Source organism: Nuphar pumila, chromosome 6, assembly GCF_984573655.1.
Source record: "Nuphar pumila chromosome 6, dmNupPumi1.hap1.1, whole genome shotgun sequence".
NCBI lineage: Eukaryota > Viridiplantae > Streptophyta > Magnoliopsida > Nymphaeales > Nymphaeaceae > Nuphar > Nuphar pumila.
The window spans coordinates 117,352,091-117,376,496 of NC_143254.1; the positions used below are offsets into that span (position 1 = coordinate 117,352,091).

The following is a 24,406-nucleotide window of genomic DNA, read 5'->3' on the forward strand; positions in this document are numbered from 1 at the left end:
TGGCGTACCTACCATAATAGAGTGCATTATAAAAGTTAGTGCTAAGCTAAGATGTTTTTTTCTAACTCCAGAGAGCAAAAATGAAGTAATTGATTCGCTATTCTGGGCCTTTTCCTTTTCCCTTTTTTCTGCTGATCTCTGTTTGTGCATGCATTTGTGCTCTTGAAACTTCTGGCCGTCGGTATCAACAAACAAAAGCAAAAATGAGCCTCTGTTTTCAAATCACTTAAGCTGTCAATTTACAATCACCGCAAACTCAACCCTAGTGAAGCCTAACCAATTTTGCATAGACTGCACAGCACAACCCAAGTGCTATCTCTATTGTTCAGCATATTGGGCAAGACAAAGATGAGTTGAAAGGGATTTCACACTGCATTCAACAGCACATAGCAGGGCACCTAAATTGGTATGTATTTGAAGGGGTTATGACAACGAAACTACAGATAGGATTTATACATCTATATTTGGTTATTTTACAAAATAGTTTATCAGGATTTACAATGTAAATGCAACCTAATTACAGAGATTTTTGAGCAAATGAATTTATAAAACTTTACAGAGCACCAATCTGTACATATGTTACCTCCAGCAAGCTTGACTCAGTTTAGAAGCATAACCAGAGCATCCACCAATACGCAACCCTTGTAACTTTCCACCTTCAACTAGTAGCCAACCAAACAATGTCCTGTTGCAGGTTCCTGCATCCACATCAGACCATGGGTAATTACAGTTGCAAGAAAATTTCATGTCAATGACGGATATAGACACCTGTTCCAAGACTAAATGGAAAACTGCATATAAATTCATAACTCCTGCAATCCAGAAAGGATTTAAAAACAAATGGCACAACAGTGCATTCACATCAGAGACATAACCAAGTAGTCACGTCATGGACAACCCAGTCTACTTGGTAAAAAGTGAAACCTAACCTCCTTTGTCCAGGAATTTCTCACTCTCAAAATTCAAAAATAGTGTTTGCATTGTATCTTCTGTATATGCTCATTTATTTACAACAACCAGTACCTTCCCACTTTGTTTGTGCATGTCTATGAACTCATGTGCATGTGCACATGCAAGCAAGAGAGAGAGAGAGAGAGGCCTTTATATATAGGCACCAGAAGTACTCCCTGGGCAAAAAAGAAGCAAGGTCAAAAGCATAAAACTACATGAAACAAACACCAAAAAAATTACATATGCTGATGCCTCTTCTTAATTTTGGAACTAACATGCTCAGATCTTTCCAAAGAAGAGTGGACATTAAAATAATGATAATGACAAAATAACTAGGTAATAGGAATGATGACCCTAGAGAAAAAGATGACTACTTTGATGAATAGAATTGCAAATGCTTCCATAAAGTTTACAGTTGATGTTCATAGCATATACATGAACAACTTCATGAACTTTGCAAAAAGGGAGAGAGAGAGAGAGAGATGGGATATACAGATGTAAAACCAATCTAATTAACCAAGCAAGATTTTCCCTTCAACAAAGCATTAAAAAGGGAAAAAAATGATAGCTCTTGTAAGGCGAAAAATATAGTCACCTATATCGTTCAAGGTAATTTCTCAGCAAGGGTTTTTCTCAAAGATATTTTCAAAAAGTGATTTTTGAGGATGACTAGAGCATGGAATGGGAATCTCATGGGGAACATCAGCCACAAACAATTAATGTTGCAACCAGATAAACGCCTAAAATAAAAGGTACAAAAGGATGGGTACTGCAGCAAGCTACTGAGAAAAGAGCAAATCCGCGTCTGAAAGGAACGTGCTTCAAGATGCAACTGTAACAAGAGAGCATGCTAAAGAAGACATTTAGGCATTGTTTGGGAGCTTTGCGTTAAGATGGAAACATCATTTCCATGTGGGGCCAAAATGTGGTGTGGAGGATGGACTTCCTTGTAAATAGTGCTGAAATGTGCTGTTAGGGCGGCCAAACCATTCCCAACAGTGTTCTGGCAACAGCACTGTCAATAGCCAAAGATGTTACATGTTTCACCTGTTTCCTTTTTCTTCTATACTATTTTTTACCTTGGGGTAAATACCTTGTCACTGTCCAACCTTTTAATAAAATTTTCCTTTCAGACTTTGTCAACAAAACAAGCCAAAAATGAATCCAATTTGATATCAATTACGCATGAATTGGCTGAAGGCCTTGGGGAACCAAGTTTCTTCTCCCAGTGGCCAAAGATTCAGGTTTTGTCCTTCATCTTTTCCCTTTTTCTTCTACACTATTTTTTGCCTCGGGTGACACCTTGTTACTTTCACATTTTTCTAAAATTTTCCATTCAGATTTTGACAAAAGGACTGGGAAGAATTTTAATCTCCTAGTCTCCCATTTTAGTCACTGTGGATTCTGGTGTGGATAAACTTGTAGCTCTCAAAAAAAATCTGAAAATGGAAAAAATGTAACTAGTAAATAAATTGTGATCTTTCTAGAAAGTGTGAGGATAGCGAGAACACTTGGGCCTGAAAGCACTTTTGGTCACAAGTATCCAAAATATAGAACCTTGGCAAGAGCAAAACTTCATGGTTCATACCATACATCAATGAACTGATCACACTTAACCAATAACATTAATAATTAAAATTTAAAATCAGCACAGAGAACATCATTAAAAAAATAGGAAATGCAACAGTGCAACAAAGATTAATAAAATAACAAAAGAAATTTAAAATCAGACAGGAAAATTAACTAAAGATATTGTGATATAAATGTCAACACAGAAAGGATAACTGTGTAAAAATCAATGTACAATTGAACATACCAAACAGGTGACAATTAGGACTGGAACAGAGTAACTGTAGCTATGTAGCCATTTTTCATCACCTGTCAAAAGAATCAGCACGTAAGGCATTTTTAAACCAAATAAACTGAAGATGAGACAGGAAAATAATTGTCCAAAATAGTGAAAATTATACACGGAAATATTGATTACTGAGCCAAGTAAAGAATAAAACAAGAGATATAAATGTTGCAGGTTTCAACAACATTTCTAACCTCAAAAGCTACATTATGATATCCGTATACCAATGTGGACCCAAATGGATTGCTTGCTGACCCTTGTGTTTGGATTGCAGCTCGCCCACCATCACCAAGAATCTCCTGTTAAGAGGAAAATTAGAAGGGTCAAGCTTTAAAAGAGATATTCTAACATTTCTCTGTTTACAGAGGGTATCGAACATGACCAGCAGGTTTGCAGGTACCACATCATGGATCTCTGTGCCCAAAGACCCCATTATGCTAGGGTCTTAAGGGTCATTTGAAGTATATAGATGGAGAGGCAATACGGAATATAGCAAAAGACCTGGTAACTACAGTTTCAACCCAAGACTACTGGGTGAAGTTGCCATAGCTCCAGCTTTTAAACCATCAAAGGAAACACCAAGCAGACTATTATTCAGTACATTTATATTTACACATTGAATCTTCCATTTCATCAACTGACAAAGATAAATAAGAAGTTAAAATCAAAAGCCAAAACCTTGTCTTCTCCCAAAAGAAATCAATGTAAAACTGTAAATATAATAAGCAACCATCAAATTATGTTTTTCAAGAATAAAACATGTATGAAACTATAGGACTTATGACAGCAACCACCAATGAATGTAAAGCAAATTGATATTGGTCATATTCTGTTCTTAGTTGTCAAAAACTATGCCTAGGCGGGCTAGGCGCAGGGCCACCGCTTAGGCATATGGGTCTAGGCGGTAGGGCCCTGTTTTTTAACCTAAGCTCCTAGGTTGTCCCCACCTAGGCCGCAAGGACATGGTTGTCATTTTAAAAAACAAAGGTATCCTTCCTTTGTTTTTTTTTCTTCTTCCTCCCACCCCAAAAGCTTTCTTTTTTGGCTCTCTCTCCTTTTGTTCTTCTTTTGATTTTCTTTTTTGCCTACTTATTTTTTTCTTTTTTCCTTTTCTTTTTCTTCTTCCTCCTCCTTTCACCCCTCCGGCTTCTCTTTTTCTTTTTCTTTTTCTTCCTCTTCTTCTTCCTTTTTCCTTTTCCCCATTTTTTTTATTTTTCCCAGTCTTTTATTTTATTCTTCTTCCTCATCTCACTTCACTCTTTTTTTTCTCCTTTTTTATCTTTTTTTCTTCTTTTTTATTTTTGTTGTTTACATGTATGCATGTATTTTTGACACACACACACACACACACACATATATATATATATATAATATTTGTTTTCTTAGTTATCTATCTATATATAGGGTCAATCTAACATTAAACTACTTGTGGTCAACATTAGATGGATTCAACCTTGTGGTCAACATTAGATGGATTCAACCTTATTAAAATGACTACAATACCCTCAAAATAAGGCATTTTTAAAAATACATGAATAAATTTGAGATCAAAAAGGTAACTTTGATAGATTCATAAAGTTACTTTTTTGAAAAAGGTGTTGGCTTTTTCAATTCTCTCCAAGTTCAAAAGACCTATAATGCCCATAAGGTAAGCATGTATTTTCAAAAAAGCAATTCTTTTAAGGTTTTTTAGTCATTTTAATAATGTTGAATCAATCTAATGCTAAACATAACTAATTTAATGTTAGATTGACATATATATATATATGCACACACACAAAAATGGAGTTCATCTTATTCCCTTTTTTATTTGTGTCACCGTTAAGACCCTTCAAATATCAAAGTTTTAGGTGTTTTGTGCTCAATTAGAACCATTAGATGTGTTTATCAACACTTATTTATTGAGAAACAATCTTTGTTTCAAATTGATTTGATGTAAAAAATGTGAACATTTTATCATAAAATTTTAGTACGATATCAACCGATGCTTTTTTTTACTTCTTTAAAATACACATATGAGCATAAAGATGCTTAAACAATTACATGTTCTCCATTCAACAACAATTATAAACACATTTAACAGTTAAGATCGAGTATAAAACATCTAAAAACTATGATTTTTGGAGGGTCCTAACGGTTACCCAATGAAACAGGGTAGGATAATGATCTCTCTCTCTCTCTCTCTCTCTCTCTCTCTCTCTCTCTCTCTCTCTCTCTCTCTCTCTCTATATATATATATATATATATATATATATATATATATAGAGAGAGAGAGAGAGAGAGAGAGAGAGTAATTGGATGATGTGCCCCATGTTTTGGGGTATGTTCAATATTATGCAATTTCATGAATTTTGTGACATGTTACACTGAATTACACACTTCATTCATAGTAAAAATCAACGATCATATGTTTGTTACAAAATTTAACTTTTTATTGTAAAAAAATTGTTTTTCTTGATGTTTTATTTTTTTGGTCCTGTGTAGGCCAACTAGTCTCACTTAGGCCTCTACTAGTCTTTTTAGGGGTCTTCCACCTAGGCTCCCACTAGCATTTTTTGACAACTAAGATTCTGTTGCAGATAAAGAGCAAAAAAGGTATGCAGAGAAGCTTGCATCTAATAAATTATTTAGAGGAAGAAAGAAAACACAAATATGAGTAACATTGTCATATAAGTAAACCAAAATAAAAATCAAAGATCTACTTAAATGTTGCCACATTCACAATTGTTTGCCAATACGGATGCCAATATTAAGGAGATGCATGAAGTTAAATGAACCAGAATTGGCTTAAACCCCATTATGTACTAATAATTTTGTCACAGATTTACAGAAAAGCATTTGCGCAGCAAGCATTCAAAAACAAGAGTGAAACAATGTGAAAGCCCATGTGAAGGAAATTATAAGAAAACCAGGCCCATACAACCCCCAAGCATGATAGGAAGCAGTGTTGTGAAAAGCGTTAGGGCGTAGCGAGGCGCTCCACCAAAAACCGAGGCGAGGCGAGGCGTAAAGCGTAAGCCTGAAATTTTTCTTTTGAAAACTTTAAAAAAAATATCTAAAAATGCAAATAAATAAAGAAATGCTTTATTGATGAAATAACAATCAATAAGAAATAGAAAATCTCAAATAAGTAATAAAAAATATGAGATTAACATATAAAAGTAACGAAAAACTGATTACATTACTGGAAAATATGAGATTAACAAAAAAAGTTAAAATATACGAAGAAACTGATTACATAACTGAAATAACTGGAAAATATATGAGATTAACCTGCAAAAGTTAAAATATATGAGATTATTCTAAAAAATATGAGATTAACATATAAAAGTAACTAAAAAATGATTACATAACTGGAAAATATATGAGATTAACCAAGAAAAGATAAAATATACTAAGAAACCGATTATATAACTGGAAAATATATGAGATTAACCAACAAAAGTTAAAATATATGAGATTATTCTAAAAAATATGAGATTAACATATAAAAGTAACTAAAAACCCGATTACATAACTGAAAAAAATATGAGATTAACCAACAAAAGTTAAAATATACTAAGAAACTGATTACATAACTGAAATAACTGGAAAATATATGAGATTAACCTACAAAAATCTTGTTGATTGTGTCTCAAAAATCTTTTTGTAAAAAAAAAAATAATAATAAGTTGTGCCTTGAGGCACAGAGGGCCACGCCTCAAGGCGATGCGCGCCGTTTGCGCCTCAAGGCGCATTTTTTATAACACTGATAGGAAGAATTAGTTAAGAACCAGAAGAGCCTTATAAAAAAAATTGGAATAGTAGTAAGCCGAACCCAACATAGATGCTAGAGTTAACCTGCATAAACATAACAGATCACCACTATTACTTATGCTTAAAATAGCAAGAAGCATGAGCAGGTTGTTACCTTCACTTGTTCCCACTTTGTACTTGGTGTAATGCAATGTTTAGGAGCATCTCCTTCTTTTATTTGTTCCCCCTCTTCATAAGAAATATCACATGTCATGATCAGCAACCTCAGTGTAAACTGACCAACATAAATTTCAAAGAAACAAAAAAGGCTGAAAAGCATAGATAAAGAGAACGAATAAAAGGAAAGTGAGTCTCACCATCTGGGGCATAAATAACAAAATTGCATTTGATGTATGAATTAAAATCTGGGTGACCCGGAAAGTTCGTGTGCAGGACAAACTTTTTTATTTTGTGGGTCTGCCAATAAATAAAAATAAATGCTTTACTGAACCCAACATTGAATATCAAAGAACCGAGGCAACTAAAAAATACAATACTACCTGCCCATCAAACAATATATCCAGTCCACGAGTGAAATAGTTATAAAAATAATCTACACAGAGAGTTGTCCGTGGGCGAGGATCTGAAGAAGAGTGAATCACCATCTGATCTACCTACATTAGATGCATCCATCTCAATAAATGCATGAAACAAAAGATTTAAGACTAATTCATGATTCAAACTACTTGAGTATCTAATTTTGTTTCAAGAAGCCCTTCATATAGTAATAGCCCCTTCAAAGTGAATATTATGATGGAGGAAAAATAAGGTCATTTTGTTTACGATTAACAGTAGACATAAGATATATGAGCTAACTATCATCATATAAACATCCACATCTACACTTTATTCATCTCCAATAGTGTATAACCAGATATCCTCTAGAGGTCCACAAGCATCCATCTATATGTTCAGACTACAGGCTTATTAGTTAAAACTTAAAACATATACAGTTCAATCACTGCATCATAAATGAATATCATTAAACAAAATCATCAGGTTTGAAAACATTCAGATTCATTTCTTCCTCTTTTCAAAAAGAAAAGTTCTTATTTACAATTTTTTGAATGACACTTACATAGTAGTATAGTCTGCAAAACGTAGCCCATAAATCATAAAAGAAAAAATCTTTAGCAACAACCACAACTAGGCTAATATTCCAATGCTTGTATCACTTACTTGCTTCTGATGGATCCCACAAGGACGGCCCAGTTCAGTCCAAACATCCTACATAAAAAAAATAAGAGTTAGGGAGTACAGGCACATGCACAGGAAAATGGTAATAAAAAAGCAGTACAAATAAGAAGAGTGATTGGATCACAAAGTGGAATATAGCAATTAAGTTGAAGGTTTATCCTGTAACAAACACATTATTTTCCAGCCTACAAAGAAGATCTGTGTGATGATCCAAGCAACTGTTAATATATATATATATATATATATATATATATATATTTTCTTTATTGTATATCGAAAAACCTGATAGGGGTATTTTGGTAATTTTCCTGTACCATTTTATTTTTAAGTTTTTTCTTTTATTTCTTTTACTTCCTTTTTCTTTTCCTTTTTTCCTTTTTTCCTTTTTTCCTTTTTATTTAAATGTGTAATAGGACCACATGGGGCCCCATCGACTAGAAGGGAGCCCCATGTGGTCCCCTCTCTCATCTTCTTTTTCCTCTATAATTTAGAGGGGTCACCCTCTTGTAAAGCATGGCTTTTCAGCCCACTTAGTTCCTCTCTTCAATAATATTCTTTGCCTTTTAGGCACTTTACCCCTTAGTGGGTTATTTGTGCACTTTATGTGCTTGTGTTCTTGGCTCTTTGCTTAACTCTTTTAAACTTTAAAGAGATCCTTGGATTATTGGTGCTTCCGCTATTCTCATTACAGCAACATCCACACACATAAGAAAGGAGCATACAGAAGTTTTCAAAGGGCATTTTCATTTTAAGCAAGCCCACATATTTCAATCTGTGGTTTCGGACTTTGGCAAGAAGAGGAAAATTTTATGAGACCAAAGCAGCTCACTTCCCCAAGAAGAGCACGTCAATCTCGTGGATTCTGGGTTTCCACTTCTTAAAGCTCTCAAAACTCATGTTTAGTCAGTAAAGGAACTGGTTTCTCTAGGTGGGGGCAGTCACCTCCCATCCACAAACTCCATAAAACCCTAAAATTTACAAGCTCAGGGAAATGTTCAAATGACTGATTTCTTCATCCATAAAATCTTTCAGAAATTAATAACACATCTCCTCATAAACACAATGGCTTGATTGGAAAGATCACTAAGAGATTTCATTCACAGATCTCAAGAGAGACAAATATCATAAAGAGGCATCCTTCCCGGACTTTTTGAAATTAATGTCAAAAACTCAACAGCCCCAGCCTCTTTATCCTTGACTCCTTCGCTACAATCATCTACAATTCTCCTATGGGCTCCACTAGTAGAACCACACATTTCATCATCCTCAAAAATCACACACTGCTGACCTGCATGATACAAACCCTATCCGATAACCTAAACTCCCCACTCCTTTCACGTTGAAGAGAGCCACAGCTCAGTATCATCACAGAGAATACTAAGATTGATGAGTGTACTCATTCATTTCCAAATTGTCAGGAGATCTACTTGTTAAAAATGTACTTAACTATTGTCCTCCAAGTAGGATACTCTAGGCATGCACAAAGGTGTGCATCCAAGAAGAATTGCCCATGTTTTCCACTTTCATTATCAATGTTGATGCAAAAATGATGTATATATATAAATAATTGGTAATGTGGGATGGTGTAGGCTACATTGGTTTGAAGCATACATCAATAATAAGCAGTTTAGTGAGGAGCTTTCACAATTTTCTACAATCATCTCTTATTATATTTGAGAAAGAAACTTTCAAGTTTCAACTAACTTTTTGGCTTCATTTTAACCAATAAGTTTCTTTTTCATTGCTCAAGAGAAGGAAAGAATCAGCTGCTTTACAAGAAATGCATGTTTGTGATTCAATTGAAAAATAGTATATATAACATAATGGTCATTAAATAATTGTATTTCATGAAGGGGGCCTATTAGGGTTTAAGAACACAAATTCAAGACTTTGCAGTTTAAACCAACTCAGGCAACTTGACCTGATTCATGGAAAATCAGATTGAAGAATCCATAAAACTCAGGTCGTTCACAAGATTCAAAAAAAGTTGACATTTTGGATGAGTTACCACCCCACATCTGATACAATTCTTAGTCTATAACGAAGCCTTCCATAAGAAAACTTATAAGACAAATATTTAAGCCATTTAAAAATTCTTCATGGTTTAGTACTGAATTGAAATACGCGAAAGCACAAAACACTAGCCACCAAGGGCTTACAAGATCACACTTCCGTGCACATGCACCAGTCAACTATGGAACTAAACAAAAGCCACTAAGGCAATAACAAGAGTGTAAAAATAAAGGATATTATTCATCAATTGCTTAACACAGCATTAAAGAACAAAGGGGTTTTAACCCTTATTTATACACAAAGAACCCCATATAGGAGCGGCTGTTGGGAGCTCCCAACGGTCACATTTATAACCGTTGGGCAACCCCAACGACTCTTTGGGTCAATGCCCAAAGAGCACCTAGCCTTTTAATAAAAGACAAAAAATAAAAAATAAAAATAAAACTGCTAAAAATATTATCCCTAGTGAATATTTTATTAAAAAGAGAAAAGACCAAAACACCCCTAACTCAAAAAGGAAATTACATGCATATAATTTAACATTCCCCTTCAAACTTACGGTGTAAACACCGAAAATTTGTTGAGAAGGAACAAAAAATGTAGAGCAACAAGAGATTTAGTAAAGAATTCTGCAAGCTGAAATTCGGAAGTAACAAAAGGCAACTCAATAGTTCCTCTCAAGAATTCATCACGAACATAGTGATCGTCAATTTCGATGTGCTTTGTGCGCTCATGGAAGAAGCGGTTGCTGGCGATATAAATTGCACTTTTGTTGTCACAACATATCTTCGAGGGTTTGGAGTTGTCGATACCCATATCTCTGAGAAGATTTCTTATCCATACAAGTTTCATAGTTGTTGTCATAGCTCTATATTCAGTTTCAATAGAAGATAATGAGACCTTTTATTGATTCTTGCATCTCCAGGCAATCAGTGAATCTCCTAGAAAAACACAAAAACCAGTAGTAGAGATTCTATCATTTGGATTTCCTCCTCAATCAGCATCGGTATAAGTAAATTTAAAGATGAAGACGAGGATAGAAAGAGCCATTTAGTTATGGTGTTTTTAACATATTTGATGATCCTTAAAACAGCACTCATGTGCACAATAGTTGGAGCATGATGAAATTGACTAGCAGAGTGAACTGCATGTGTTATATCTGCTTTGGTGATAAACAGATAAGAGAGAGACCCAATTAACTGCCGGTAAGGTGTGGGATCTTCGAAAAGACTCATCTTCGAGCCCTAATTTAACATTCACCACTTCAAGAGTTTCTACTTTCTTATCATCTAAAATTTCAGATTTAGCACAGACATCCGCAGCAAGTTTTATTTGAGAATGTATCTTGTTGGAGAATAAGTAACTTCAGTTCTTAAAAATATCTTGAGAATCCTAAATCAAACATATTAAAATTTTACTAATACCTTGTTTGTCATTTCCTGTTATTATCATATCATCTACATAAAGTAAAAGGATAACAATGTTGGCATGTACTTTTGATAAAAAAAAAAAAGCAATGTCAATATAACAGGAATAAAAGCCCAAATCAATAATAACATTATTGAATCTATCATACCAAGCTTTAGGAGACCGTTTAAGAGACCATACAAGGTTTTTAAAAGTTAAAGTGATTTTTCTTTTTCAATAACAAATCCCATCGAAGGATACATGAAAACTTCTTCATTCAGTTCTCTATTAAGAAAAGCATTTTCAACATCTAATTGATATATAAGCCATTTTTTAGTTGAGGCAACAATTATTAGAGTCCTAACACTAGTCATTCTAACTACGGGTACAAAAGTTTTCACATAATCAATTTTGTAATCTTGGGAGCACTCTTTGTAATGAAGTGCCGGATGAAGTCTCCAAGAGCAAAACAAGAGAGCACGCACATACACAAATAGCCACTAATGGGCAAAAGAACAACACAACCACTTAAAGTGGTAAGGCACCCAAAAGAAGAGGAAAAATATATATTCCACTCAAAAGGCTTCAAAGAAGCATACCTTACAATGGGGAGAAACCCCTTTATTTATAGACAAAAGAGGAGGCCTTGGAAGGGCTCCTAGAGGGACGTTGGAGCCCTTCCAACGGTCATAAATATGACCGTTGGAAGCTCCAACGTCTTCCTAGGTGGGGCCCATTCCAAGGTGGAAAAGAAAAAGAATAGAAAAAATAAAAAAGAAAGAAAAAGGAAATAAAAGAAAAAGGAGAAAAAATTACAATGTGCGATAAGAAGTAAAAAGACTGTTTTACCCCTATATGGGTCTATTTACAAAAGATATAAATATATATATTTATATATGTAGATAGACACATAGACATATATATAATTAATATATATATGTGTATGTGTCGTGATCTATATATATAAATATATATATGTACAACATATTTTAACACCCCCCCTCAAACACACGGTGAGATCACCGAGAGTTTGCTAAGGAGAAAGAAGAAACGAGGCGATGGCAAAGCTTTGGTGAAGAAGTCCGCCAACTAGTACTCGGTTGGAACATAAGGCAATTGAATGGTGCCGCGCAGGAACTCATCACGAACATAATGGCAATCCATCTCAATGTGCTTTGTTCTTTCATGAAAGGTGTGATTGCTGGCAATGTAGATAGAGCTCTTGTTGTCGCAGCACAGCTTTGAGGGAGTTGAGAATGAGACTCCCATATCTTTAAGCAAACTTCTTAACCATACGATCTCCGTGGTGGTAGTGGCCATCGCACGATACTCTGCTTCAGTAGAAGAGAGTGAAACTTTTTGTTGCTTCTTACACCTCCAAGAGATAAGTGACTCTCCAAGAAACACACAATACCCTGTGGTAGAAATACGATCATCGGGGTTACCACCCCAATCAGAGTCAGTATAAGCAAGTAAAGTAAGAGGTGAAGAAGAGGGTAAGAATAATCCTTTTGTTATGGTGCCTTTCAGATATCTGATAATTCTCATGACAGCAGCCATGTGAATGGTGGAGGGAGCAGTCTGAAATTGACTTGCACTATGAACTGCATGAGAAATATCGGGCCTAGTGATGGATAAGTAAGTGAGTGACCCAATCAATTGACGATAAGGTGTGGGATCAGCTAAAGGAGTGCCATCACTAGCTCTCATCTTGGCATTGATTATTTCTGGCGTCTCCACCTTCTTGTCATCAGTCAGTCCAGATTTGTCAATAATGTCGGAGGCAAGCTTCATCTGAGAGAGGACATACCCTTTGGGAGAGTATGCAACTTCAATTCCTAAAAAATATCTTAGATAACCAAGATCAGACATATCAAAATTCTCTTTGAGAATATTCTTAATAAGGTTAATACCTTCCTTATCATTACCTGTGATAATCATGTCATCAACATATAATAACAGAATTGTAATGTGATCATTAGAATTTTTAACAAACAAAGCAGTATCAGTATAACATGAGGAGAAACCATTATCAAGAACTACTTTGCTAAAAAGATCATACCAAGCTTTAGGTGCTTGTTTAAGACCATAGAGAGCTTTATTTAACTTTAGAATATTTCCTTTACCAATTTCAAGACCTGGCGGAGGATCCATAAGCACTTCTTCATATAAATTTCCATTTAAAAAGGCGTTTTTAACGTCAAGTTGATATATAGGCCATTGTTTAATGGAGGCTAAGGCAATTAAAGTTCTCACACTAGTCATCCTAGCTACGGGAGCAAAGGTTTCCTCATAATCAATTCCATATTCTTGGGCATAGCCTTTTGCAACCAAACGAGCCTTGTATCTCTCAAGAGATCCATCACACTTGGTTTTAACTTTATATACCCATCTACACCCAATTGCCTTTTTTCCTGATGGTTGGGGAATAATACTCCAAGTTTGAGCTTTGTTAAGAGCCTCTAATTCAACTTTCATTGCTTCAATCCAATGTGGATGATCTTTAGCTTCTTTAAAGGAAGTAGGCTCATGAAATGAATGAATTAACATGAGACAAGCCCTATAATTAGGTGAGAAAGATTCATAAGATACAAATTTTTGTGGAGGTCTACTATTACGAGAAGATCTCCTAGGTGCATTAATAGGTTCTTCTAATGAGAGATCTTGAGAATATCTTTCAAAAGCAGGTTGATGTTCAATTCCTGACCGCCGGGTATATACATTCATTTCATTAAGATTCTCATCTTGAGAATCATTACCATGCTGAAGTATATCATTATGATGGGAGATGCCATCACAAGTATTATCGCAAGTACCTGCATCTGATGTTTCAATTCTAGGAGCAAGATCAAATAGGAAGGAATAGTCAAGGTTTTCTCTAGATGTGTGAACATCAAATCCATTTTGTTCTTCAAGAAAATTTACATTTCTTGATATATAGAGTTTATTATTTCGAGTGTCATAGCATCTATAACCTTTTTGATTTTCACCATATCCAATGAATGCACATTCAATAGCTTTAGGTGATAGTTTATCTTGTCCTTGAACAAGCACAAAACATTTACATCCAAATATCCTTAATCTATTAAAATCTGGAGTAATTTTGAATAATTTTTCAAAAGGTGATACATTTTTTAAAGAAGCAGAGGGCATACGATTGATTAAATATGTTGCAGTAAGAAGAGCTTCGGCCCAAAAATTTTTAGGAACATTTTTAGAAACAAGAAGTGTTCTTGTAGTTTCAATTAAATGTCTATGTTTTCTTTCCGCAAGACCATTTTGTTGTGGGGTTTTAGGACAAGATCGTTGATGTAAAATTCCATTTGTTTTGAAATAATTTTGAAAGTCTTTAGACATGTATTCTCCTCCAGAGTCGGATCTAAATATAGCTATATTGTTTTGAAATTGGTTTTGAATAAGAATATGAAATTCTTTAAAATTGTTAAAGACATCGGATTTATTTTTAATAATGTATACCCATGTATATCTAGTAAAGTCATCAACAAAACTAACATAGTAAGAGTAGCCTCTCTTGGACAGAACGGGTGCCGGTCCCCATACATCGGAATGCACAAGTTCAAAAGGTCTTTTTGACACAAAATTACTATGAGAATACGGAAGCGAATGAATTTTTCCAAGGATACAATCATTGCATGTGAATGTATTTGTATTACAAAATTTTTCCAAAAAAGGAAAGAGATACAATTTAGAAACACTAGGATGTCCAAGTCTTTTATGCCAAGTCTCAATATCTTTGGATTGAACATGATTACAAAATGATTTGGTTGGTAATGACAAAAAATCCATATAATAAAGATCCCCTCTTCTATGGCCTTGCCCAATCCGCTTCCCGGACCGGAGATCCTGCACATAGCAATGGGTAGGTGAAAAAGTGACATTACATTCAAAATCGGTAATTTGGGAAACGGAAAATAGATTTAAATTAAGTTTTGGAATAATTCGAATTTTGGGAACAAAAAATTCTTTGTTTTCATTATAAATTTTCTCAAGATTCCCAATGCCCTCAACATCCAAGGATGTTCCATCGGCAGTGGAGACAAAAGATTTAAATTTGTTGAGACTTGTTTTTGATAAGAGTGATGCATTCGGAGTCATATGAAAGGAGGCACCCGAATCAAGAATCCAAGAGGTCATACCTGGGAAGGAGGAGATAGCGGCGCCGGAAGTGGATGGTGTAGAAGAAAACTGAGAGGAGCTCATCTTCATGAATTGTTGAAGCGTTTCGGTAAGATGAGCAAGAGACTCTTTTATGTCACCATCTTTCTTTGAGTCTTCATTTGGAGGAACTTCACCAACGGAGGCTACCTTCTTTTTAAATCTTGGGCAATCCGGACGAATGTGGCCCGGTTCATTACAATTATGGCAAATGATTTTCCTTCCTCCACCACTATTATTTTTGAAGAAATGAGGAGGTTTGTATGGCCTTACATTGTTGCCGGGTCTAGATACGGCATGAACTTCATCAACATCTCGTTTTAATGCCAAACGAGTCTCTTCTTGACATAAGTCGGCCAAAATATCACTTAGAGGAGTAGAGGCCCTATGGAGAAGGGATCCTCTAAGTTGCTCAAATTCGGGGCGAAGCCCATGAATAAATTGGAAAAATCTTTCTTTTTCCATTTGCTCTTGCCTCATAGCAATAGCACTACCCTCCCATTGGGGTTCGAGAAGGACAAGTTCATCCCATAAAGAGGATAGGGCACTATAGTAGTCCCTAATACTCATATCACCTTGTTTAGTAGCTCTTACCTTTTCTTGTAGGAAGAAATGCCTAGCAAGGTCTCTTTGAGTGTACATGCCTTTCATAAAGAACCAAGCTTCATTAGCCTTCTTGAATTTGGCGAGATTTGCACAAATCTTTAATTCAACATTGTTCATGAACCATGCTAAAATTTTAGCATGCTCACTTTCCCAATCTTCTAATTTAGAAGAGTAATCAAGAATAGCCTTCTCTTTTTCCTCTTCGTTCAAAGCTTTTTCCTCATTACCTTCAAACTTAGTCAACTTCAATTGTGGTTCCGGAATGGTTCCACATACATAACCCCAAAGTTTTTTACCTTTGAGATTGTTTTCCATGGCGGCCGCCCACATGCGATAATTGGTCCCATCCAATTTGAATGAGAGGTCGATTTTTGCATCCTTGTTGGCCATTTGTAGAAGAGGAATATAAATGCACTAAAGAGAAGGATATTACTTGACAAAAGAAGATCCGATGAAGCTTTATCAACCAAGGCTCTGATACCATGTAATGAAGTGCCGGATGAAGTCTCCAAGAGCAAAACAAGAGAGCACGCACATACACAAATAGCCACTAATGGGCAAAAGAACAACACAACCACTTAAAGTGGTAAGGCACCCAAAAGAAGAGGAAAAATATATATTCCACTCAAAAGGCTTCAAAGAAGCATACCTTACAATGGGGAGAAACCCCTTTATTTATAGACAAAAGAGGAGGCCTTGGAAGGGCTCCTAGAGGGACGTTGGAGCCCTTCCAACGGTCATAAATATGACCGTTGGAAGCTCCAACGTCTTCCTAGGTGGGGCCCATTCCAAGGTGGAAAAGAAAAAGAATAGAAAAAATAAAAAAGAAAGAAAAAGGAAATAAAAGAAAAAGGAGAAAAAATTACAATGTGCGATAAGAAGTAAAAAGACTGTTTTACCCCTATATGGGTCTATTTACAAAAGATATAAATATATATATTTATATATGTAGATAGACACATAGACATATATATAATTAATATATATATGTGTATGTGTCGTGATCTATATATATAAATATATATATGTACAACATATTTTAACACTCTTTAGCTACTAACCTAGCTTTCTATCTTTTTAGAGTTCCATTACTCTTAGTTTTGACCTTAAAGACCTCTCTCTCTCTCTCTCTCTCTCTCTCTCTCTCTCTCTCTCTCTCTCTCTATCTATCTATCTATATATATATATATATATATATATATCCAATGGTTTTCTTGTTCAAAAGTAACAAAATTGTTTCTCAAGTCTTTGCTTTCTTAAGGGCATCTAGTTCTATGTACATAGCTTCAATCCAATGAAGAACATTTTTAGTTGGGCTCATGGTATGAGTATAATGCTATTAGGCAAGTTCTATAATTAGGAGATAGTGACTCAAAGACAAGCCTATTTGGTTGAATAGGCACTCTACTAGACCTTCTAAGTGAAGTTACTTATATAAGTTCACTATAATGGGAAAATTATTCTAAGGCACTAGTAGGATTGTTTTGCTCACGCGGGATATAAACATGAATATTTTTTATTAGAACTACTACTGATGTCATTCCTACTTGGTGATGTCCCAATATTGAGATCTTCATAAATGTTATCATCTACATTTTCATGATGACTAAAAGAATCATCATTAACATGTATATCTTCTTTTGGAGAGACAACATAATAAAAACATAATCTATTTCCTCTTTCTTATCATTCTCTTCAAAATCATTTTCATCTTCTTAGAATGTCACATCTTTAGAAATGTAAAGTTTATTATTTTTTGAATCAAAGCATCTATGTCCTTTTTATTTTCACCATATCCGATGAAAACACATTCAATAGTTTTAGAGGATAACTTGTCTCTTTTATGTAAAAGCACAAAACATTTGCAACAAAAAGCATGTAAATGATTGAAATCGGGTGTTATCTTAAGTAATTTCTCATGAGGAGAAACATTTTTTTTAAAATGGATGAAGGCATCCTATATATTAAACAAGTGAAGGTTAAAATGGCTTCAGCCCAAAAACTTTTGAGAATATTTTTTGAAATAAGTAGAGTTCTAGCGGTTTCTATTATGTGTCTATGTTTCATTTTCACTAGTCCATTTTGTTGAGGTGTCTTAAGACAAAATCTTTGATAGCAAATCCCATTTTGTTTTAAATAGTTTTGAAATTCATTAGATAGATATTCACCACCCAAATCAGATTTAAGAGTAGATATATTGCATTGAAATTGCTTTTTAACTTTGATGAGAAATTCTTTAAAGAAAAGACTTCCGATTCAAAATTAAGGAAATAAATCCACACACATCTAGTAAAGTCATCAATAAAATTAACATAATATGAGTAACCAGCTTTAGATATGACCGGAGAAGGACCCCATACAACTTAGTGCACCAATTTAAAGGGTTTTGTGGAAACAAAGGTTCTATTTGGAAACGGGATGGATTTCATTTTTCCAAGGATATAATCTTTGCAATTCATATCTCTTTCATTACAAAATTTTCCTCCAAAAGAAAAAAGATACATTTTAGAGTAGCTTGTATGTCTAAGTCTTTTAATGTCAAGTTTCAATACCCTTATCTTGGACATAGTTACAAAAAGATTTTAGAGGAAGAGACAAGGAGTTCATAAAGTAAAGATCTCCCTTCCTATGACTTTGCCCAATCCACTACGTGAACCGGAAATCCTACACAGCACAACCCTTAGATGAAAAAGATATTTCACATCCATGATCGACAATTTGAGAGACCGAAAAAAATTAAAATTTAATTTTGACACAACCATAACTTTTGGAACAAGAAAATTTTGAAAGTTTTTAAAAGTTCCTATACTTTTGATTTCTAAAGAGGTTCCATTGGCGGTAGAAACATAAGACAAGTTTGAATTGGTGCATATATTAAATAAAGTGTTCTCATGAGGGGTCTAGAATCCAAGAATATGTACCGGGTGAAGAGGAGGAGGCAATGGCGGCACTCGATGTAGATAAGGTGGCTTTAAGAATTTGTTGAAGCGCTCTGAAAATTTGACCAAGTGTGATGATTTATTTGTCCCAGGCAATGGCGGCACCTTTCATAGTCTGAGCATTTTATTTGTCCCAGAACAAGTACGGTGTGATGATTTTTGCAAAAGAAACAGGATAATACAGAAACTAGATGCAAGTTTTGTAAAAGAGAAAAAAAGTTTGCACAATTTAGGGATTTCAAAATTAGTAGCACTTTACGAGATACTTGATAAAAAGACACATATTTTTTTGTGTTATCTTTGATGTATTCTAAGTTTCTAACAATTTCTTTTACAGTTTTACTGTGTATCCTTATTATGTTGTCTTTGATGTATTCTAAGTTTCTAACCAATTTCTCTTACTGTGTATTAGTACAGCATGGTCAGCTTCTTATTTATGACATAGTAGCTTATAGAGACACTTGAAATTTCATTCTCATAAAGTACCATATGATACAGTAAAGTTCTATTTCCCACTCTTTACTGTTTGCAATGTAGCTATATTTTGCTAACTAGTCAAAAACTACACTACAAGTTTACATTTTTCATAGCATACTTAACCAGCAAGAGTGCAAGACTAATTCATAACCACATAAATTTGTCAACTAAGACTGAGATCAAGGTTCAACAACAGCACTGCAGAACAAGACAAGGAAAAAGAAAACTTAAAAGGACACCATGTCAAAAACTACAAGAATGACTATAATAAAAGGAGATAGTAGACAGACTCATATCCAACCTGAGGTGATGCACCGAAAGTAATATGCTGACCTCCAATAGTGAACCAGAGCTCATCTCCAAGCTGGAGTCAGCAGAACAAAATCAGATGCATATGAATAGGCAGAATGAAAGCTCAGATCAATCAATTCAATAAAGTGGACTCCATAATTTATAACGAGCTACCACAAGGAGAAGAACAAAGATTCAAAATTTAAATTTACTCCATAAAAGAAATAAAAAGGCAAGAAAGGCATGTTTATTATAGATTTTAGTGTTGAAAGAAAGCTACGTCCATACAGCAGATCAAACAGACCTTAGCATGCACCTCTTCCATGTACAGGCTCCCGGCAGGCAATGGAGGGACTAAAGCTTTATCCATAAGCAACCCAACACCAACTTTGCTGTCTGTTGAGCTATCATATATGGATACACGACAAGCAACTGGAGTAGTCCCATCAGGGAACTCTAAGGGCAGTTCCGCTGGAAAAATGAAACAAACTTTTGAACAATGAAAATAATGCCAATGGATTACCAATAATTCTGCTAATCCGGCAAAAAGATAGTGAAGGTCTAACTGAAGAAAAACTGCTCAACGCACCTTCTCCATCATGACAGCAATCAGTATACTGGGACGGGATTGGAAATGCAAATGATAATCCCTGTTAGCACATGTATCTCACTTTGCATCAATGACCCACCATAAATACCAACTAGAATTCAAATTGCTACATATTTTCTGTATTTAACATCATCTATAGACGAACCGGATAAAATAGTGTGTAAATGCCCCTATGTTTGTCATATATTCCAGGGAAAGTTGGACCAAATAGAGCATATACAGCAACAAAAGTAGCAAGTGTTGAAGGCCCGCTGCAAACCAGAATAAGGAGCGTATAAAAATGGTACCATGTTAAATGTCTTGGGAAAAAATTGATTTTCTAATATATGTCTCACCCAATGAAAGAAGTTGCATAACGCATTTGAAGCCGCTTAACATCGAAAACTTCAATCAGGCGTAGTCTCTGTATAGTTGAAACTGATTAGCATAACAGATAGATCCATGTTCTCGTGAGACTACAATCACCATGTGTGGGCATTTATTTAAACATTGTGTTATTACTTAGGATGTTTTAATGCAAGACAGTTGAAATAACATTTTCCTGAAAATGAAAGCTGATAAATGCAAACAAGTTTTCGCCATAAAAAAAAGAAAGAAAAGGAAAATTAGATCCATGATAATAACATTCCATTAGCACAAAAGCAAAATGAGGCAAACTTTACAGGCTAGATTTGGATCAGGCATATGCCCAGTGATTCAAACAGATAATAAGCCCCTTCAGCACAGCCCTAAGAAACACAAGTATGGTTCTCAAAACCCTGTTATAATACTTGAAACATTTTACGCATAGAGCTAGGTGTCTTTCTTGTTGAAAATACTTGGTCATAAGCAGCAGCTTTCTTTTGTACCCTGAACTTCTATCATGAACAAAATCTTGAAATTGGAAAAAGCAAGGCAAGACATTTTAGATAGTGCACACAGCAACTATGAAAGACCAATGCAATACCAGCTTTGTTTAAAGGGGAAAAGAACACGAAATCTTCTGGTGCAAACCATAGACCCTATTCCCATATTATGGATTATGATCCAAAACCAAGCAAAAACTTATGACTGATTAGACAGTATGCAAGTACAGGTGGCCTATGTAGTCAAAGGTGCTGACTAGGCACCTAGTCAGGCTAGTCGAAAGGAAAACTAAGAATCGGATTGATTCCTAGTTTAACCCAACAGGGGTACCGATTTTCCTGATTAGGCACCTAGTCGAAGCTTAATCTGCCCTCGCCTAGGTGTGAGGGCAGTTACAAGGGTTTTTTTATTTGACGATAGGTTATAAACCTCTCTCTCTCTCTCTCTCTCTCTCTCTCTCTCTCTCTCTCTCTCTCAAGCGCCCTCCGCCGTCACCCTCACCCATTGTCGCTCCAGCCTCAAGGTACGCCTCTTCTTATTACTATTATTTTTTTTCTCCCCCTTCCTCCGTCTCTTCTTCTCTCCGCCTTTCTTTCTCTCTCCCATTTCTCATGCCTCTCCTTCTTGTCTTTGTCGCCTCCTTTTTCTTCAATCAATTTTCTGATTTGCTGAAAAGGTTAATATGCAAGGTTGTATTGAAGAGTGGTGATTAATCAGATTTTGTTGTTGCTGATTATTTTTTGTAGCTATAAGTTCTGTAACTGTTGTAATTGCTCTGTCCCTATTTTTTGTTTCAGATGATGTTATTACTTATTAGTATCCATGTAATATATATATATATATATGTTCCTTTGATTTTTTCCTCTAAATTGTGTATTTTTTAGTATTACTCATTATATATATACATATATATTAGTTATGTGTGTATATGTAAATTATGTAATTGTGCACTTGTTTGATTCTTTTATTGTATATGTACGGATAATTGTTAATTGCATATCATATACAAATGTAATACATATATAGATATGTGATTCTTTGATTCTAATATATTTTTGGTTCTTTGATTGTTTCATTTATATACATTATATCCATTTTATTCTTTTGGTCTTTCATTTATATACATTTGATTGTTTTTTATTCTTTAGTTCATTCTTTTGAAATTTGATTTTTTGTGTGATAGAATAACCAATGGAGGGGTCGTCTTCAGCTATGTGTGTGGATGTGACATTGAATGAATATACATATGTATATTTTATTTGAAGGTTAATTAGTTGTCTTTTATTTTAGATTTATTGATGGAGCATCAACAACGTGGATGTTATTTTAATATCTTTAAGATTTGATATTATGTTTAAATTATATAACTTTTGTTGATATTGACAGTTGTTTGCTTTGTTTATTCAATTGTTCTCATTATTTGGGCTGATTTTGTAATATAACAGGTTCACTACGCTTGATGATAGTGATATCTTATACTTAAGCATTTGTTGATTTTTAAATTATTTGGCATTTGTTGATAGTTGTTTGTTTTGCTTACTCAATTTTTTTTAATATTTGAGCAGGTTTTGTAATGTTCGACATGTTTTTTGTGTATTGCTTATTGTTGATTGATTTTATGTCGCATTCATGTTTGTTGCTCATTTTAGCAGTTCATTTGCATATTTTTTATATTTTTCATATTTTTTTATTTTTAAATTAAGGTACCAACTAGTCCGCCTAGCCTTTTTAAGGGTCCATGGAAATCCCAACCCTCATAAAGGCCATTGAGCTCGCTTACGCATATTTTGGCTTAGTAACAACTATATATTCATAATTTGCATTAATAGCATTAAATCTGGGCCACTGATCCCAAAGGCTTTGAACCAAAAAACTAGATTACTTTTCTACTATAGATTACTTTTCTACTACATAGGATTTCATTGTATCCGACAAGGGAAAGTTTTCCAACAAGTAATCTTTGTGAGATGAACATCCAGTAAGGGATCCCCCTTCTTAAAGGGCTTTGAACAACCACTAATAGATCACTTGATCTCTCTTTTGCTTCAAGGGTTTCAAACATCCAACAAGGGGTGATCTCCAGCTTTTAGATATTTCAGCTACGATTCAAGCCTGAGCCTAAGCTGAGTGCATGATTCGTGAACCAAGCTCAAGTTTTTTATCTCTTTAATGAGTCGAGCTCAATTAAAGTAGTTCAAGATGGAGCTCAAGCTAAGCTTCAGCGAGCTCTAGCTCTTCAAGACCAAGCTTGAAGAGGTCAAGCTTGAGCTGAGCTCAGATGTTGTGCAGAACCGAGTATAATAACCTATAAAAATAATTTTATCAAATCAATTAAATGCATTGTTTTATTAACAGTTTTTGCCTTTTTCAAAGCATGTAAGCTAGTGACCTTGTGATGTTATCTAATAAATGTGCACCTTGATTGCATCTTGCAATAGTATAACAATTGTGACATCATAACAATCATGAAATTTATGACATTATAACTTGCTTTTGCATAAAATGTACAGAAAATATAACTTAACAAGAATTAGGTTTTTTATATATTTATCTTTTTTATTTTACGAATGATTTTTATGGATTTTAAGTTGCCACTATCTTTTCCTTTTACAAATAACTTTTGTGGATTTTCAGATGACAGTGGTGCAGTTCCTAGCTCTCACGTACAATCTTTTTCAAAACTAAGGTAGAATCTCTCTCTCTCTCTCTCTCTCTCTCTCTCTCTCTCTCTCTCTCTCTCTCTCTCTCTCTCTCTCTCTCTCTCTCTCTCTCAATGATACGATGCTCCCGAAGCACCTACTCCCTCTTATAAACCTTTGAATCATTTCCAATCCAACTGTTTAGAAGTGGGTTAAACTTTTTGTGTCTTTCTATAATTATTGGAAACAAAAAAAGTAAATGAAGAGTTAAGAGACACTGTTTCCAAAGCTTTAATATTAAATAAAATTGACTTTGGTCTCTCTCTCTCTTAGCTACCGTCTGTGGACTTTCTATTATTGCCAACCAAACCCTACGTCCATCATAGCAGCATGCACATGACATGAATGTGTTGTTACGAGCCAGCATCGGGCCCAGTTTGGCATGACGTTCTTTTGATGTCAGTGGGACATGATGTTTCGTTTTTTGGCTCCAATGGAGCAGTTGAAGCAGGTCTTTGGGAGGGGATGTTAGTATTAGATCCCTTCATTTTGGAAGAATTGGGTCGGGTATATACAGTTCAAGATCCAAGGGTCGTCCTCAGCA

At 34.8% G+C, this 24,406-nt stretch overlaps 1 protein-coding gene across 4 annotated transcripts in view; it reads right to left on the minus strand.

The window, feature by feature from the left end:
- Positions 1–423: 423 nt before the first annotated feature.
- The window catches only part of LOC149835866 (PHAF1 protein At3g51130), a 38,895-nt gene continuing 14,912 nt past the window's right edge, over positions 424–24,406 (minus strand). Inside the window, exons 4-15 of one of the 4 annotated variants that reach the window (XM_090008803.1) lie at positions 20,653–20,720; positions 20,463–20,568; positions 20,297–20,357; positions 20,012–20,178; positions 19,718–19,780; positions 7,781–7,828; positions 7,102–7,215; positions 6,919–7,018; positions 6,717–6,790; positions 3,001–3,105; positions 2,768–2,829; positions 424–685 (exon numbers count right to left, since the gene is read on the minus strand). In XM_090008803.1, the coding sequence (XP_089864929.1) occupies positions 2,782–2,829; positions 3,001–3,105; positions 6,717–6,790; positions 6,919–7,018; positions 7,102–7,215; positions 7,781–7,828; positions 19,718–19,780; positions 20,012–20,178; positions 20,297–20,357; positions 20,463–20,568; positions 20,653–20,720 (954 nt within the window). In that variant the 3' untranslated portion in view covers positions 424–685; positions 2,768–2,781. Of the gene's footprint in view, positions 699–2,767; positions 2,830–3,000; positions 3,106–6,716; positions 6,791–6,918; positions 7,019–7,101; positions 7,216–7,780; positions 7,829–19,717; positions 19,781–20,011; positions 20,179–20,296; positions 20,358–20,462; positions 20,569–20,652; positions 20,721–24,406 lie in introns of all 4 variants that reach the window. The other 3 variants (XM_090008802.1, XM_090008805.1, XM_090008806.1) reach the window with 3 other exon arrangements.